The 19,306-nt window shown below is 33.3% G+C and overlaps 1 protein-coding gene across 1 annotated transcript in view; it reads left to right on the forward strand.

Moving 5' to 3' along the window:
• The window catches only part of PDE3B (phosphodiesterase 3B), an 83,094-nt gene that overhangs the window by 60,782 nt on the left and 3,006 nt on the right, over positions 1 to 19,306 (forward strand). The window contains exons 6-20 of the mRNA XM_015864077.2: positions 549 to 750; positions 1,262 to 1,335; positions 1,803 to 1,906; positions 2,660 to 2,794; positions 4,945 to 5,056; positions 6,765 to 6,878; positions 7,342 to 7,541; positions 8,645 to 8,848; positions 9,239 to 9,400; positions 9,857 to 10,103; positions 10,390 to 13,731; positions 14,941 to 15,127; positions 15,388 to 15,555; positions 15,659 to 15,730; positions 16,715 to 16,873. Coding sequence (XP_015719563.1) covers positions 549 to 750; positions 1,262 to 1,335; positions 1,803 to 1,906; positions 2,660 to 2,794; positions 4,945 to 5,056; positions 6,765 to 6,878; positions 7,342 to 7,541; positions 8,645 to 8,848; positions 9,239 to 9,400; positions 9,857 to 10,103; positions 10,390 to 10,610 — 1,775 coding nt within the window. The 3' untranslated portion in view covers positions 10,611 to 13,731; positions 14,941 to 15,127; positions 15,388 to 15,555; positions 15,659 to 15,730; positions 16,715 to 16,873. The remainder of the gene's footprint in view (positions 1 to 548; positions 751 to 1,261; positions 1,336 to 1,802; positions 1,907 to 2,659; positions 2,795 to 4,944; positions 5,057 to 6,764; positions 6,879 to 7,341; positions 7,542 to 8,644; positions 8,849 to 9,238; positions 9,401 to 9,856; positions 10,104 to 10,389; positions 13,732 to 14,940; positions 15,128 to 15,387; positions 15,556 to 15,658; positions 15,731 to 16,714; positions 16,874 to 19,306) is intronic.

Below are 19,306 nucleotides of genomic sequence, written 5' to 3' on the forward strand. Positions count from 1 at the left end.
TTTGTTTGTTTAGATTGCATTACTAGGCAGATTTGAATGGATTGTCATAGCATTATTGAAAAGGAGCATCACTATTAATAATGGCCAGTATCTGTCCACTTTAATCACTAGCTTCAAAGGCGTGATTACAACTTTTTTTTCTTGCTTTGTTTTTAAAAGTGTCTCGAGCCTTTTTTTTCCCCTTAATCACAAAACAATGAAGAAAAAGATTTTCCTCAGGCCAGTTACCAAAAATGAAATGGTTTTGCTCATTTGTTCTGGAATATTTAAGTACAAAAATATGAATCAGAAAAGGAAATGGAAAGCTTCAACAATTGCTTAAAGCTTTCCAGATGTTGTACCACCTTATGTAGACTACTGCTTCATTTGTGTGACCTAGACCATGTGGAATATTTGTAGCTCTCAAAACTTGGAATAAGTCTTGTTGATCTATGTGTATTTACTTCCATGTTCTTTACAATATATAAACATTCTTGTTTAACTCCAGTCTTTTTGAGCATAAGTGGTTTTACTGTAATGTGTTCACAATGCTATGTTTGTTTTGGAAGGTGCTTCTCCCAGTCTGAGTCCCTTGGGTTCACCTACTCATGGATCTGTCTCCAGTGGCAGCTGGTCACCTGTCGAATTTCCTGATACTGCTGATTTTCTTACAAAACCAAGCATTAACATCAATAAGCCTCCGGCACACACATATACTTCTGCAGATTATCAGCAGCAAGTTAAAACACCCGTGGGTTATGTGTGTAGCAGGTACTGTAAACTGTTACATTTTCACTAACTCAGTGTGTTGAAAATCCTGACAATATTTTCAGAAAAAAAGAAAAATAATGTATTATTTATTGGGATGGGAGAAAAGGCATATCATAAAAAATTTTGTTGCCCAGGGAACTGCAGAATGCTGCGTGTGTACAACTGAACTGAAATGGTAGGAAGAACAGCAGTTACTGTGGAGTAACAGTATTTTACAGACTTTAGAGAATAATTTCCTGCTTGGGATCTTAATTCTGTATGTCTAAACACTTTCTAAATAATTAGCCTTACTTTGTTAACTTGAATCCAGAGGAGATGGTAGCTGATTATTTTCAAAGTACAAGTTAAATCTGTGTGTATTTAAATAGAGAAAGTACTCATGGTCATGTAGTGGAGGAACCTTGAAAAGCATTCCTTTTAAAGGAAAGTAATTTGCAGATATTTTTCAATAGAACATAGCAATAGAAGAAAAATCCTGAATGTTTTAAATATATCTCATGTATTCTATAAGCTGTGGACGTCAGATATTCAAGCCTGTTTCATCACTAGAGGAAGAATTTGCGGAATATAAAGACAAAAAATCAGGTGGGATTTTGAAAATACATAAATACTTGTGTTTTTTTTCCACTAAATCCAATTAAATTAATATTTTCCTATGTCTATATTAAATTGTACTGTAATTTTTAAGTAATGTCTATCCATATATTTTAATTGATATGGTTGATATAATCTAAAATATTGACTATTTCAGAGTAAGAATAACAGGGTACCAGTTGTATTTTGGTATTTTAAAATGTCTCTACCATCTCAGCTGAACTTAACACTGAAACCATTTGTGCAAGTAAAAAGTCATGCTACCTTTTCTATATCTTGAAATATGTTTTGTAATATATTTCCGCCTTTACAACTTTATTGTTTTTAAATTCTTAAATAATTGGTTTAGAAACAAGCTATTTCTTTTGTGAAGAGATCTGTACAAGTTAAAGAATTATTAGGCATGAGTGTATTTTACAAATAAATTATTGATATAGTAATTATCTATTTATTTTAAGGTGAAGTTGGAAGCGCTGGTCTCTCAAAAGAGTCTTACCACTGTACAGAGGAGACAAAAGACGAAAAGAAAGAAATAATTACTCAAACACAAAATAATTCACCTGTAAGTACACAATTGCAAAAGAACTTGCAGTAACTTATGTCAGTGGAGTATTTATTTATCAGTTGTAACATGCTGTAAAGAGGTTTTTGCATCACTAACAGTTGTCATGTCTGAAAGGAAATGGGGTGGCACCAATTTGTTTTATAAATATATGTTTACAATTAATAATAGGATATTTCTATGTTCCATAAATTTCACTAGCAAATGACAAGATAATGAACAAAAATTCATGCAGTTCCCTAAAATTAATTTTTGTGGAGTTAATATAGATAGTATATATAAATACTAATTGCATAGTATTTTCTCCTGGAAGTTTATGAAGTATGTGGCAGTTTCAGTGAAACTACCAGTGTTCACGCAGTGCAATATATTGGAAGTGCAAGAAGACAAAGTGCTTTTTGAGCTTTACTGGTATTTTGAGTCTTCACAACACCTTTTTAAAGCTAGTTCAGCTTTAATTCTCAAAGCTCAGTATGTGTTTTGGTACCCTATGCCTTTTTGCTTTGTTTTATTAACTCAGTTTGTTTTAAAGACTGTGATAAAATAATTATCACCATCTCAGGAAGCTTCCCCTAAGTATGAAAAGTGCATTGTTATTTGTAGTGTTGAAATATTATTTTCTCATAGCCACAGATATGGCATCATTCAACAAATTCAGTAATGGTTTATAATCATTGCAGGGTTTTTTGGTCGTTATTGTTGGCAAATTAGTTTTCACTCTTATTTTAGAACTGATTAAGCTCTTTTTTGCAGATGGTGCAGAGTCCTAAACTGGAAACTATGATAACAGAACATGATTCCCTGATGGAGAAAATGAACAATTGGAATTTCCAAATTTTTGACCTTGTGCAAGAAATGGGAGACCAGTCTGGAAGGATCCTTAGCCGGGTTTGTTGTCTTCTGTTATACAAGGAATAGGGAGGATGATTGAAACTGTTATGCCTTTATATTAATTTAAACCTTGAAGAAATTTTACATTCAGCGTATATTTGAAAACTAAGTTGTGAAGTAGTAATTTCATTTTTCATGTACTCCATCTTACTGTAAACCATAAAAAGTGCTTTGTTTATAGACAAATTGCTCCAAATTGGCTGAATTTTGTTTTCAGTTTAAAATATGTTCGGTTTATAGTTATTGGAATAGGTTTGTAGTAATGTGCCATTTCCTACAAAATTTTTTTCCTGCTTTCAGAATTGCCACCTTGTTTGTCAACCATTTCCTTTTTTCTTTATTTCAGTAAAATATTTCTGCCAGAGCTGCACCTGTGGGTGAAGAGAAGTGATCTTTTAGGCAGTATTTTGCCTCTTGATCCTAGAAAAAATGGGATTTTTTTTTCCATCCTGCTTTCTGCATGTAGTATCCCTTTTATCTCTGACATGCTATTAAGCTCTTTGGTGCAGTTTAATGTTGTGCTGAAGCCAATCTAATGGCGAGTGCAAAAGAATGAACCTGTTTGCTCTTCGCCAGACTTTCTCATTTATCAGTGTCACCTATAAACTTCTGTCTCTTTCTTTATAATGGATTTAGGAATTATGGGGTTATAGTGTGAGCTGGATTAGGTTCTGATCCAAAGATTAAATGCTTTTTACTTGCTGATATCTTAATTTTCTAAGTATTCTATCCTGACTTAGAATGCATGTTTCTCTTGGTTTAAAGGTAGTGTTATGAGCAAGCAATTGGAGGGAAGAAAACAGGTTAGAAGTAGTCAGGTGCAGGTGGAAAAACAGACTGGCACCTATGCTGAATTCAGGAAAAAACAATGGGGGATAATTTAATTTTTTTCATTAGGTGCTATCTTTCCCAATCCACAAGCATTCTGGCTGTTACTTTAAGTCTTCAAGTAGGTGTTTTTTTCTTTTTCTTTTTCTTTTTTTTTTTACTTGTTTGAAATTGACAGGGCTTTTATCACCTCAGTTGTTGGCTGCTTTTAATGTGCAGTATAGAATGCCACAATCCATTTTTGAGTGGTATTTTTGTAGTTGTATCGATCCATACTACCTGGCATTTCATTTTTGTGCAACCTATAAGATAGTTCAAACCTGTAAGTAGTTCCGTGTGCAGGTTTCTATTTAACCAGAATTCATGTATCAGTTCTTCCTGGACTTATGTGTATGTGTTTTCTCTCTCCTCTTCCCCAGTCCTTTTGTCTGCTATACTATAGGCATATGATGTGTATTATGGTTAAAATTGAAATAAAAACTGCATTTTTATCATTATTAGCTGTAAGATTCATAGACTGGGTATGTGTAAAGGAAATGTTTAGGACAGCTGAAAGGGGGGACATTCCTTCATTTTGCTCTTCTGTGGTTTTGAGAACCTCCTTCATTTTAGAGCTTGTTCACTCTCAAGCTGCTTAGGAGCTGGCAAAAAAAAAAAAAAAGTAGTGTTTTACTTTAAAAAGCTTTATCAATATTTGGAGTCTTCAAATGCTTTTATGTCTTTGTAGTCATCAAACTCTACTCATACACTTCAGTATTTTTGTACTGTATGTACATGTGCGGATGTTCTGAGGATATTTTGTTAGTTTTGGATAGGTTTGTTAAAAAATACCTGAGATTTGAATAGAGAGAGAATTTGTTTTCCAAGGTCTCAAAAATAAATATGAAATGTGATGTGTCTTCTTTTATTTCTTCTTGTATTAATGGACCTGCTACTATAGTTAGGTAACCTGAATTTTTGAGTAATAAGTAAGAATATAGATTTCTTCTGTTTAGGTCATGAGATAAAATGTGAGTTCTCGAATGTATTATGAAAAGTTTGGTGAATATTATTCAAATGATCAGTTGTGCATATAATAAGTAACGGAATGCAGGTTTTTTATTTAAGAGCATGATAAAAATACTTAAATTTTTGAATTAAAAATGATTACACATCTAACTGTATTACATGAATTTTCAGGCAAACTTTAATATTAGTAATTTTCAGCTGTCAGCAAGCAAAATTTTTAAAGATGAGGATATTTTTAGAATTGAAAAAGCTCAAGATGCTCAGCTATTGTGATGTTTTCCAGGCTAAAATTCATTTTAATATATGTTTAGGTAACTTACACCTTGTTTGAAGACACTGGTTTGTTTGAGATTTTCAAAATCCCAATTAAAGAATTCATGAATTATTTCTGTGCACTGGAAAATGGCTACCGAGATATTCCCTGTAAGTAATATCCAATTGTATATGCTTTTTTCTTTTATATTTATGAATTTCCTTGAGGTATATTAATATTCAGTATGAAGGTATACAGCATATTTTTATATGATATATTTGTATGATATATCTGTCAAAATTTAGCAAGAAAAAAAAAAAGCAAAAAAAAAAGCAAGAAACACAACCAAAATACCAACAAACACCCTCCAAGGCTAGGCTTGTTAATATAAAGGTTGAATATAGTCTTAAAGATTTTGAATGAGTAGTTCAAACAAAAATACTGAAGTCAGTAGGAGAACCTCAGCTGATTGAACAGAAAATTGGATTAGGGCTGTAACTGAAGAATGAGAAAGAACTTTGACTTTAATCATTCATCAAATGATTAAAATTAAGGTTGCCAGCTTTAAAATAAATAAATTAATAAAATCATGTCGCAGATATGAATGCCTTGTAGCCATCACTGACTGGAAGGTTACTTAATCCATTCCAGATTTTCAGGTAGGATGAAGTGTGCTTAGGGCTTGTTTGATTTTTATCTCACTGTTTTCATAAAAGCATTCAATGATAGTGTCTACTACCAGTTAAAATGCAATCTTTTCCTGAATTGTTGAGATTTCCTTTATAGTAAATATGGTCCATTAGATATTTCACTGTTATTGATCCTTTGTGGGAGATAGATAGAACATTTGTCCACTTGTATTTAGGGAATTTTCTTCCATTTTGAAGGTCTGTCAAGTCCCTTCTTGTACACAGAGTTCTAATTTTCTGTAGTAAATCCTTTTTCTCTATGCTTACCATTTCTTCCAGATCTTCATTGGAGAAGGCAGATACAAAAGTGGCAGAATAAATACTATCAGATTTTCATATAGTGCATCTTTTAATAGTGTGTTTCATTTTATAGACAGTCAGTGATACTCTTTAGATCCATTCTGCAGCATACAACAAGCAGTATTAGAGTCTATTACTAGTATAATTTTAACAAAAACAGATGATATATCAAAAAGTCATAATTATATGGATATTAGATAGGTTCAGTTCTGTCTTAGATTCTTACTAATTTGATTGATTAGTCCTTGTAATTACTTTTCTAAACTGCTTTTTCCCTGAGTCCTTCTGCAAAAAATAGAACACTGAGAAAGTTAATGATGTGTTTAATAAAAGATGATGGAGGACCTGTTTTTATATGAATAAAATTATTATGTACCATGTCAACAAGTTGCTCAATTGAGTTAGTTCCAGTTTTTCTGTATGTAATTCCTTTTTCTGGTCTTGTTTCTCCACATTTTAATGTAAGTTAAATAACCATAGATATTTGTTCTGGTATTTTCATGTCTTACTACACTTTTGATTTAACATTCTTCTTTTAGAAGATGTATAGGTGTCATGTCTTATACAAAGTATAAACACATTTAAGTGTTAGCTGACTTTTTGTGTGTGTTTGTGGAAACTGTTTACAGTAAGCTTACAACTCAGGTCAAGAAAAAGAAAGAATGAGAAAGCAGCATTGAATAAAGAGTCATGAAGATTGAAAGGCAAATATAAAGTATTATGTCTGAGTAAAAATTGAAAAACGCTACAAACGGTTTTGTGTCGGTTCTTTTCTTTTTCTTCCAAGGAAAAAAAAATAGTTGTGTGTTTTAAAACAATTTAAATGCAAAAACTTCAGTAATGGGTGTGTTGAGTAATTCACCTACCTAATTTATTTTTTAATTTTCAGATCACAATCGTATACATGCCACAGATGTTCTTCATGCAGTGTGGTATCTGACCACACGGCCCATTCCTGGATTTCAGCAAATTCATAATGAGCATGTACTGGCTGCTGATATGGGTATGTATACTCAGAGCTTACTTCTGTTCTTTTACATTAAGAATGTTTTAATGAAATCACAGTGTGTTGAACAAAACCACTAATTATCCTTATCACTCAAGTGTTTTTTATATGACGGTACTATTATACTATACTATATAGACAGTGCATACTATTCAGAAGTAAAATGCAATTGATTTTAGTATAATTATTAGAAGAATTGGCTTGTTAGCCATCTAAACTGTTTCTCTCAAGTTTTCTATGCTAAATGAAACTTCTGTATGCTGCTATAGTCAGCACGTTTTTAGCACTTGAAATATGTGTAATGTCTTGAAATAGCAAGAGCTTTCCATGAACTTGTAAGATTTTTGGTAACCCTGTTGGACAACACGTGGTCATGTTGGATTTACTTCTTACTGGCCTTTTCAGTTGTGCTTCAGAATTGCTGGTTTACATAAAAACAGTAATACAATTTTTTTCTTAGATGAAGCTGGTGGCGGTGTTCCTGATCAAGTCAGCTATATTTCTTCAAAAAGCTGTTCTGTGACTGATGACAGTTACGGGTGCCTGGCATCAAACATTCCTGCCTTGGAATTGATGGCTTTATATGTGGCAGCTGCCATGCACGATTACGATCATCCTGGTCGTACAAATGCTTTTTTAGTAGCTACAAATGCACCACAGGTAAGAAATTATTTAATCAGGAAATTATTTCTATCTGCAAGGAGAGTAGTAAAAATTATTTTCTTCTGTGTCCCTAATATTGCCTGTGTAGCAATCATTTGCTCAATTTAAGGCTCAGAGAAATAAATTTGAATTTACTTGCCTTAAGTTTTCCCTGATAAATTCTCATGTATTTTGTGTGCATTGATTGTACATGTATGAAAATCATTCTCAATTTAAAAAGCTATAAATAACTTAAATCTATGTAGATTATAGAAAAAGATAATTCAAAGAGTGCTGGTTCTAGGATGGTCTAAGCAGGTAAAGATATATTGCATTTTGCAAGTCCTACAAAATCATACCGATTTCTGCAATTACCTTAAAAATGTGAGTTATTCTTGTAGCTTAATGAATTGCATTGCCTAAACTCTGTACTTCATACTTATCTGTTGTGGGAAGCAGCCATTATTTTTAAGGGTGAATGAGTAAATTAAGAGAAAATCAGCAAGAAATCCTTGTTTTCATCTCCTATAACCAGCTTTATTAGAAAAGGGCATAGAAAGAAAGAAAGTTTTCTTCAGGTTCTAAAAGCTAAAGATGAATAAGGTGAAATAAAGCAAAGCCAAAATAAATGAATAAATAACCGGGGATAGGAGAAGGAAAATCACTGAATAAAAGATATCTGAACTGCATAGGGGAGTAGTGATTGAGGGGGAAAAAATACTGATTACTGATTGTGGTGGTTTGTGTCTCTGAAGTTTGAGAAAAGAAACATGTATAATGATATCAATAATAATAGTAAATCTGAAACCGATACAAATTGTGAGGTTTTGTTTTTGTTAGTGTATGGCCCGTACAGATTACTAGTAATGTGTTGTCTCTATTTTAAGTGGCATGTATGTCTAGAAGCACCAATGGAAATTTAAAAGACCTTTAGAGAACTTAAAGAAAAGCTTTTACTACTTGGCTTTTTTTCCCCTCTCATCTGCCATTTCTTTCCCCTATAACCCTCAAAACTAGAAGGCAAAACATCAGAAAAACATCTTGTTAGTGACTAATCCTTAAGCTTCAGAATATTATGTTCTAAATCTTAAGTCTGTTATTTATGATCTGTTCTTTTGTAGGCTGTTCTTTACAATGACAGATCAGTCTTAGAAAATCACCATGCTGCTTCTGCCTGGAATCTTTTCTTATCACGACCAGAATACAACTTTTTATCAAATCTTGATCACGTAGAGTTCAAGCGTTTTCGTTTCTTAGTGATTGAAGCAATCCTTGCCACAGATCTCAAGAAGCATTTTGATTTCCTTGCAGAATTTAATTCCAAGGTTAGTTACATTTTACTGCCTGCTCTGAGCTGGTTGTGGTATACCGATGTTTGCGTTGCCAATGGATATTTGTTGATACTAAACAATTGTACTTAAAACTTTAACCTATTGAGTTGATTTAAAAAATGCAAATGTGCTGTTTTCTTGAAACAAAACATTTTATGCTGGTTAATAGATTTTCTGGCTGGCCTTGCAGACCCACAGTAGACTCCAATCTTATTTCAAAGACTGAAAACGACTTTTTTGACTATATTAAGATTTTATATATATATATATATATATATATATATATATATATATATGATGAAAGTGTCTTGGTGCAGGGCCTAACAATATAACACCCATAAATAGTTTGAACTTAATTTTTCAAAATATATATGCTCAACCCAGGTCAATGATATCGACAGTCATGGTATAGAATGGAGCAATGAAAATGATCGCCTGCTTGTCTGTCAAATATGCATCAAACTGGCAGATATCAATGGCCCAGCAAAAGTTAGAGAGCTGCATCTGAAATGGACAGAAGGCATTGTTAATGAATTTTACGAACAGGTAGGTGTTGAAAGTATGCATGATTTAATTAGAGGCAGATGATCAATTCTTGATGCTATTAAATGCGTAACTAATATGAACATTATTCTTTGTCAGAATAAAGTCAAATAAAGTATTTCCATCTCCTTTTACTGAATACTGACAAGTTATTTTTATGTGAAGTATACTAATGTAATCTTTAACTTTCTATTAGTTCTGTTAGAAGCCTGAAGATAAGCTCCCCACAAATGCTGTCAATTTTTGAGATATTGTGAAGGTGAAGGGAGGACTGTGAGATGTGCAATCTTAAAATATCTTTTCATGATTGTTCTAACTACATTTTCATTAGTTTAGTCAATATTACTATTGCCTTTGGTAAAAAGATACAATCAGCTTTGTTTACTTATCTCCTCAAAATCAAAATTTAAAGTTAATATTTTGAGAAATTCTGGTTTATTTTTGTAATCTCTTTTTCAGGGTGATGAAGAGGCAAGTCTTGGATTACCTATAAGTCCTTTCATGGATCGTTCTTCTCCACAGCTTGCAAAACTGCAAGAATCTTTCATCACTCACATAGTTGGTCCTCTCTGTAATTCCTATAATGCAGCAGGGCTGCTTCCAGGGCAGTGGGTTGATGAAGAGGAGGATGCAGAAAGTAATGAAGATGATGATGGAGCTCAGTTGGAGAGTGATGATGAAGAAATAGAAAATGAACCCATTTTAAGTAAGATTTTATACTGGAGTTGGTACCTGGTTTTCTTTTACTAGATTCAGGCATAACAACAATGACTAAAATCATGCTGTTCAAATATTGTAGCTATGTTGATTATCCTTATAAAACTAATCACTATCCTTATCCACATTGCTATTCAAATATTGTAAGTTTCTGTAGGTTTTGCCTCAAATTTAAATCTCCTTTTCAACACGACATTATTTTGTGTGTGTGTGTGTATAAGATGTCATCTCTTTGAATCTCAAAAGAATAAAATATGTCGCTTTAAATTTTACAGAAGCTCAAAGAAAAAAAGGTAGAAGAATATTTTGTCAGCTAATACACCATCTCAGTGAAAATCACAAAATATGGAAGAAAGCAATTGAAGAAGAAGAGAAAGCAGAGGAAGCTAAACTGCTCACAGAGATCTCATCTTTACCTCAAGCAGATGAAATTCAGGTTATTGAGGAAGCTGATGAAGAAGATGAGCGGCAGCTAGGAGAAGAAAAGACATGCTGAGTAAACTCCAGTTGTGTTCAGTACGATGATAGGAAGTCCTATTTTTTTTCACTGTGCAGACTTTAGCCTGATGCATTTCACTTAAAATTGAAAGGCCTTAATACTGTGAGAGGATTCTTTCTGCTTCAGTGGAATCCCACTCCTATGCACTTTCACCACACAGAATACAAAACTTTATTCTAAAATTAAGTATTGTATACCCAGATGCAAAGTTCTTTATGCCTTAGTTGGTATAACATATCCTGATACAATGCTGCCTTGCTAAATATGGAACTCTTATTTTCCTAAAGGTACCTACAATTTTTAGATACATTCATTGACTTCAGTTACCAAAGTGGCAAAAACTTTTTGCTAACAAGGATGTTTGATGAATTCTAATATTGTCTTCAGTTGTGTATTTCATGTTGTTTTTGAACATGAATAAGAAAAATCTGTGCCTATGTGAAAACCATATTCCTGTTGCAGTGCAAGCCTGTTGTGGGGTGCCTACTTTATTGCAATCGTGTGCTTAACGTAGTCATCTCAGAGCAACTGTTCAAGGACTGTGACAGAAATGCTAAATTTTGATACTTGTGGTTTAAAGAAAAAAAAAAAAAGGGAAAAAAAAATTCAGGTGCATCAATTTATGATGCTTTTTATTCTTGTGCATAATCTGATGGTTTGGGTTTTTTTATTTTGCAGAAAATATTCAGGTTTGCAGTGGGTGTTCATTGAATATGAGGCCATTCTCATCTGTTGTCTTGTTGTTTTGTGGTAAAACATTAAAAATATGTTCAGCTACTTAAATTATTAAGGGATTTTATTCTTCTAGTGATAATGCTCTATTTCCTGCCCTTACTCAGGTTCCTGTTTAAAAAAAACAACAAGTCAACGACACAATAGATTTTATCTTGCACCAATTTCTGGTATTAAATTGTAAAGAAATAAGATGATATTTCATTTATTCTTTGTATGTAAAACTTTAGGAGAATTAAAGATTTTCTTTTTTTAACAAAAGATAGAAATTACTGTTTCAAAGTGGCTAGTGTATTTTAATGTGCCTTACCTCTTTTCTTCCATCACAGACATAGCTTATGTTGCCTACAAGTTTGATCTGTGTCCAGAAATATACATATGGAAAGCAGAATGTGAAAGCTTCGGGTAAAGGCTCAGAGTAAGATCGACATCAATGTATATAGTAGATTTTAGATCATTTAGTAATAAAGTAAGAAGCTTAATCCACAGACCACATGAATATATAGTATAGGATCACTGCAATTGTAGTGCTAGTGGCAAAAATAAAAATGCATAAATTAAACTGCAAGTAAATAATCACCTTATGCAAGCCACAGGGAAAGCTAGTTTTAAAATGCACTTTTTAATAGTGTGCATTTATATGCTGTGCAGATGAATGGCATTAAAAGAATGCCCATGTTGCTAATGTATGTTAGCATGTTTTTGTTTACATTTATGTTACTTAGCTTGAAAAAGATGTAACATTTCTAAGGTAATCTTGTCTAAATTATTTTGTGCATGTTTCACGCAGTCTAATATCTATTCTGCTCTTTGACCAGTTCAAATAACTGTGAAGGATTTCCCCACCCTTCCCCCCTTCTACTAATCAACTGTTTCTGGATTCACTTTCAAAGACTACTGAGGTGTGCTTTTTTTTTTTTTTTTTTTTACCCTATCAATGCCAAATTCCCCTTTGCTGTCATAATTAATATCAGTTTTATATTTTAATTTTACTTATTTTATTCCTTTTTCTTTTATTTGTTTTTTGTAACATGTGAGCAGTGTTAAAACCAGATATTTCTGTCATCAATAAAATATGGCACTACTGAAGCTGGAAATTACTGATCACTCGCATGTATCTGATGTTTGCTGTTCATATATTTCCCTAACAAATAATTTGAAGATCCCATAAATTATGCTTGTTCCAATATACTGCTTTCTTAGCATTTTGTGTTTAGTCTGTGTACTTCTATGTTAAAAAAGGCACTTTAATACTACTTCGTTTAATTCTTGCATTACTGATGAAAGGATACAGATGTGCTTGTCTAAAGTTACTCTTAGTCTTTTGCATGACAAGTTAGCTATCTTTTAAAAAGAGTGTCATTAAAAATATTATGAAGAGAAAATAAGAAGGCAAAAATAGCATTTTATCTTTTACTAAAGCATTGACAGCAGTTATATCTGGTGACAACATTGCCAAAACTTTTCTTATTCCACTTTTGTCCTATATTCTTTAGAAATACTGAAGTAATTTTTAAGTTCAGAAAAAGGAGAGAAGCCTCAGTGTTTATGAATGTACACTTCTAATATAGACTTCCAATTAGATATTTTCAAATTACAATAGCTTGCTTTGATGCTTAGTTTTGTGAATGTGTTCAAAAGCATCTTAGAACATCTGTTTTTTATGCATACATAATATGTGACTTACTGTTTCCCTAGGAGTTAATGTCATCAAATTTTGCTTCAGGGCATGTTTGCAGCAGTGGAGGTAACTTTAACTGAAGTGCTCTAATCTTTCAAAAGTATTGATGGGGAGTTATTTGAATGTTGTTTGAGCTGTTCTCAACAACACCTATCCTTATAAAGCAGGGTACACTCATTATGGTGGCAGGCTACTGGGAAGTTGCAACTAATTTTGATCCGTGATCACACTTCTATTCCATATCTACCAGGGTACACTAAGGAGCACAGAGAAGCACACAGAACACCTTTTAAATGTTTTCTTAAGCAACACTTGTTTCTTGTTTGATCAAGAAGCACGCTAAATTAGCTTACACTGAACTTTATTGTTACAGTAGATATCCTGATAATGTTTTCAGTTTTAAGTAAAACCTTCGCAGCACCTTTCCAGTCAAAACAGTCTACCACATCCTCATTGCCCTCGTCTACAGCATAGGTTGGATTATTTGCTCCAATGCATACAGTACACACAGAACTATACTATGAAGTTAGTTTCCAGTAAGGAGCCAATTCTCTCTACATCTCTGGAGACCTCTGAATGTTATGGTGGTACTAAACAGTAAAAAAAAACTCCTTGCTTCCTCTTCCTGTGAGTTATTCCTTCACAGCAAAGTCAGATGGTGAGCTGAAGACTCAAGATGGAAGGACTGGTGTAACATTACTTCAGGTGAGTTCAAGTTTACAGTGTTTGAGTAAGATCTTTTTTGCTATAGGCATAAAACAACTTTTTACTCTGAACGTCTTTCATTCAACTTGCTAATAAGAGGGTTCTCCTAGAGGAGAGAAATTCTTCACTCTGCTTTCAAACCACCCTTTTCAAGTGAAAAGGAATGGAGTGCATTTTCATGGGCATCAAGATTGGCTGTCAAACTCAACTCAGTGGCAGGTGAATCACCATTAGGAGTTAGAATTCAGGAGCTCACTTAGACCTCTGGTACGAAAATTAAGTCATACTGCTAATAACAGTACAGCTATTATGGGTGAAATAGTGATGCAAGTTTAAGAAAATTATTTTTTTTTTTGTGGCTTATAAACGTTAGTATGGTTAAAAAACATGGAGAAAATAAATGTGAAGTTGACTAAAAGATATAGCAAGCATGATCAAAGCAGAGTCTTTCCTTTCTCCAGCTTTCCTCAGAACTGTGTTTCTGAACAGTTAGCTTTCTCACTTCGGTGTAAATGTAAATGAGGTGATCAATTGCTTTCATTTTTGCAATGAGGAATTTTCCTTCTGATATCTCCGGAATTAAGCCTTCAACTTGCTATAATAATGATACTGTTACTTTTCAGAATTGATGATTGCAAAAGAAGACATATTTTAACTGGTTTTAACCGATCTATATAATCTTAGTTTAATGACATCACAAGTAATTAGTATCCTGTCTTCTGCTTAATGAGAAAGAATAATGACTGATATTCCTTAGGTAAAAGATGGATAATAATGAACTAAGCTGCTATAGGATAAACATTTCAGTGCAGTTAAGCTGGCAGTGATGCTCCTGGCATCACTGAATGCTCCTGGATGTTGGAGTGTGTACGAATCCAGCAGATATACAACACCTAACTCAAGACATGTATGCATATAGACACATTAGTCTTAACAATTAAGACAGATTGTGCAGTTTTATTGTCCATTATTACTCTTTTTGAGACACTTCTGTCTCAGGCTTTAAATAATACTTCTGGTTAGTTTCACCTCTGTTATCTTCAATACTCTAAAACAACAGAGTAAAAAGCAATTGCTTGTTTGGCTAATAATAGCATTCAGCTAAAGAAAATGGTTTCAGTAAAGTAAGGCTGCTTTTCTTTGGCACTGAGATGGAAATGTCTGTCCAGAAATTTCCAAACTTAAAATGCTATGTTGTGATTCATTCAGGATACTGAATAATGGATGTTTAATGCACCTAAGGGATTGACACAGTTCTACATGATACAGCAGACACCCTTTAAAAAGTGTACTGCACAAATGTTTTTGACTTGGAAGGGCTTCTTCTGGGATCTGTGAGTCATCTTTTGGTTTCTGCACTGCAAGAGATCACAGATGTTAGCAACTAATGTCCATGGTAAGTTCTAATGCGTGGTCTATATTACGTGGCAGAACATTAATATATCCAAAACCAAGGAGACTAAAAGGCCTATGTAGAACAGAATCTTTCTATCATGTGGTTTGTCTGTAAGTTTTCAGAAAAACTAGAAACATAAATGCCTTAACAATAAACCAATGGAGTATTTACATAATGATGAGATAGCATAGTGTTTCAGATGATTCTTACCATTCACCTTGTGATTTGTCCATGTTCTAAATATTTTGCCAAAAAAACAGGTGATGATTCACTTCTGACTCATTGCTACAGATCAGCAAACCCTCTGCACCTTGGATGAGATCAAAGTTTTTCCATTTTACTTGTGTATAAAACAAAGACTAATGCTTGGCTTAAAAGCTATTATACAAGAAGTCCAAAGGCTTGATATTGCTTATTGGAAGTACCAGGTAGGCATGAAATCTTTTTTTTATGCCTGGTCATTCAAATGGACTTTCTTGTTGATTAATCTCCGTGGTATTGCTAATCTAACTGATGCATATTTTATCTAAGCTTCCTCTCAGTCAGAGAAGTGAATGAAGAAACATTTGAGAATGAATTCGTAATCATTTTGTTCTATTCAGTGTAAGTAAACAGTTACCAATATACTGTTTCTAATTTCAGATGCCACACTCCAGTAAAAGTATCTGTCCATTAGATAGATGATTAAATTCCTATACAGATTAGCAAAATAATCTGAATAATCATATATCATATATATCATATCATTGTTCATAATGTTTAAGACAATAATTGTCTAAGGATTGAGAAAGTGACTCACTGAGAGAGATTATCTTTAAAGCAGGGAGGAAGTTTCATGAAGTATGACAAGCAGTTCTGGGAAAATGTATTGCTGGGTGAGATGAGTGAACAGCATAACAGACCGACTTCCTTTCTGGACCTTTATTTTAAGTGTTAGCACTAGAGATGGGATTTCATATGGTTCATTTTCAATATCTATAAGAAAATGTACACGATGATAGAAAATAATCTTAAAGCTTTTCATTTACTGAGCGTTTAAGTAGTAACGCATCTCATGTTAGAAACGGTCTTTTAATTTGCTGAGTGAGAAATTTAGAATCCCTTGGAGGAGAAGGGGGGTCTCCAATAAATGTCTGAAGCACAGATGGACTTAAGATTTTGTGTTCCTGTCATTGTATGAATAAATGGAAAGACAGTAGGCAAATGGTTAAAATAAATAATCCAAGCTATGGTTGCTAAAATGTATTACGTTTTAGATATTTCTTATGCTACATGGTTCCATAGAGCTTAAGAAAATGCATAGTGAGGGCCCTGTAACATATATGTAACAGATGCTTTTGAACATAATGCAATTTATATACTTTAAAGAAAATTAACTTTAGCAAGAGTGGATGTTTAGATAAAGCTTGGCTTTAGCACTGAGTTTTTTTGCAGTCAACAAGTAATTATTCTTTTCAAATATGCAATGGCCTTCTCTAGCATGAAGAACTTAGCTGTTCTGTAGTCTATATCTGTCATTTGTGATGCAGTAAATGCATTGTTGAGATTTGTTTTATTTCCCCCCATTGTGATGATTCTGATTGGTAGGTTACTTGAGAGAGAAACAGTATGGCTTTATGTAACGTAAAAGACATTGGGAAGTGATTTGAAGATGCCTTCAAGGAACTTTGAAGTTCAGTTTTACTGGTCCCATGAAGAGCAGTTAAGTGATCTTCCTAACCTACATAGACAGAAGAAAGCTCATAGGTATCTAGCTTTTTTTCATGGAAAAATTAGACCTATGCAGTAATGCTATGGTGCATGCTCACCACCAGCGCTATTATTTTAACTGAGTTTATTGTGCAAGCTAAAGACAACCAGAGGGCATTCAGGATGCTTAATCTTGGGTGTGTTTAGGAAGAAATTGAATTATCTTAGAGTAACTAAAATACCTTAAGGTGTTTTATCCACAGTCATTCTTCTACCTAATGTGAATTTTTTCCTTGTATGAAATTGTGTCTGCATTGCCTATTCTGTGAAGGATCTAAACAACAACTGAGCCATCTTGTTTTCCCTCTCTTTAGTGGGACAATAAGCTTATTTGGTGTAGAAATTCTTGTTTAGGTACTAGCAGTGGGATTAATTTGATTAAGCATCCTATCAAATTAATTGTAATGTAAAAAGCTTTTGCATATATAATATGAATACATGGCATATAAGTATATATAATGTACTCTTTTTTGTGCTTTTAGAAAGTCAGTTTATACAAATTATTTTTTTTAAAGTATTTTTGTACTAGTCTAGACAAGCAAGTCAGGAGGTGAAAACAGCAAGGGAAAGAATATACTCTGTTTTCTGTTACATTACTATAGGCTGTTATAAATAACATGTAAAGTTTTGGGCAAGCAGCCATGTGCTGCAGTAATAGTAAGCTATTGGATTAGATTGCACATTCCTGATTTGCTCCATTATTTTAATGGATTTAATCTATTTGGAATGTTACTTATTCAGGAGAATGTAGCAAACATAATGTCCCTTGAATTCTGGCAGTCTTCCTAAGAAATGACCACTCTGAGTATGGGTTCTGCCTAATTCTAATCACATTGACATCGAGATAGTTGACAGTCTTCAGAAATATCTAAAGGGATAATCTAGAAATGGAAGAATCTGCTGATCCTCAAATTGTATGAAGGACAGAATGAGGCAAAATGTTTCCAGAACAGAAGCTTAATTTGATCTTGATTATACAAAGGCTTTGTCTAATACCAGATACCAAAATAAGGCCCAATACTAAAACAATATTTCAGCTGCTATGAAAATCCATGTCTGTACTTTCACAGACTTATACTGAGAATTTACCCTCTCAAGCCTGTATTTAATAATCCATTGTACCTGAGTAGTGTCTTATTTTCATTTTCCATCTGTCTTACACAAAGATAAATTCTGACCTGGCACTCAAACAACTATAATTATTTTTCTGTTTATCCTTAGTCCTCATGTTTTCCAATTCAGTGCTTTTTTTTTGCTGTTTTTTTTTTCCTTCAAACTTCACGTAATATTTTTCTCTCCCCTTTTCCTAAATGACTTGATTGTCTTACTCTTGTTTTTCTGAACTTGTTACTTCTTCAGGTGAACATGGTATCTTAATTAGAAGCTTCTCCCTCATCTACTCACTAGTATTTGAGCTAGTACAAACCTGTAGGCTAAAAATGTGCACGTTGGTGGCATATTTCACTATACAGACAACCACAGATCGAATTGTGTAGTACAATTGCACACCAAATCAAGACACAGATTGCTTGCTATGTCAGCTCAAGCTATTTGAACTCTTGAATAACTAGCAGAGATGTGGAATTCAGAGAGAAAAGTGTGTTTTTAAAAAGTGATGGTTGAGATTGCTGTTGAGATTGAGACCAGCTTTTCATTCTCTGTATAGACAGCTGTACATTGTAATTAAGTCATTTATATTATATTTTATAAACAAAGTGAATGAATTGCCTTGAATGTGTGATTAGCCAGTATGTTCTTCAGTACATTTTTGTGATGCAACTTCTGGAAATAGTCTTGAGCCTCCAACTTAACAAAACTAACAGTGCCAGTGTACAACCAAGTATGAAATAATAAGTTATGTTGACAGGAAAGCATATTAGCTTGGACATGGTTCTGCCCTGATATGATCATATAATAAATGCTCAGTTCATAAATCAGTAGAAGTAGATTGCAACAAGCCAGAACACATGTTGGAAATGTATTCTTAGTTACATTTACAGCTCTAAAGAAACAACCAAATTTTAAATGTTGCCATAGTTATAGACAATGTATCAAGACGCTGTATTCACTGAATGCTTGTGCCAGCAACAAATACACATGTAGTTTTTGTATATTCATTCAATATTCTGTCACATAAAATCTTTTGGCTGCAGAGTTAAAGCTCACGTTTAACAATTCACCATGAATCCCAACTACTTTTAAGAATTACAGCTTTTCAGAAAGGATTTCCTTCATCCTTTTCCTGTATTTTGTGTCACTGGCTCATTGAGATATGAATTTATACTTGGATACATCCAAACAGACAAAAAGAGTCCAAAAGGGAAGACCTTCTACTTATATTGAATCTGACTCATAAAAACATACACCTGTAAGGTAGAGAGATTGTAGCGTGTATGTATGAAATAAATGTAAATCAACTGAATTCTTTGC

Source organism: Coturnix japonica, chromosome 5 (assembly GCF_001577835.2).
Source record: "Coturnix japonica isolate 7356 chromosome 5, Coturnix japonica 2.1, whole genome shotgun sequence".
In the NCBI taxonomy this organism is placed as follows: domain Eukaryota; kingdom Metazoa; phylum Chordata; class Aves; order Galliformes; family Phasianidae; genus Coturnix; species Coturnix japonica.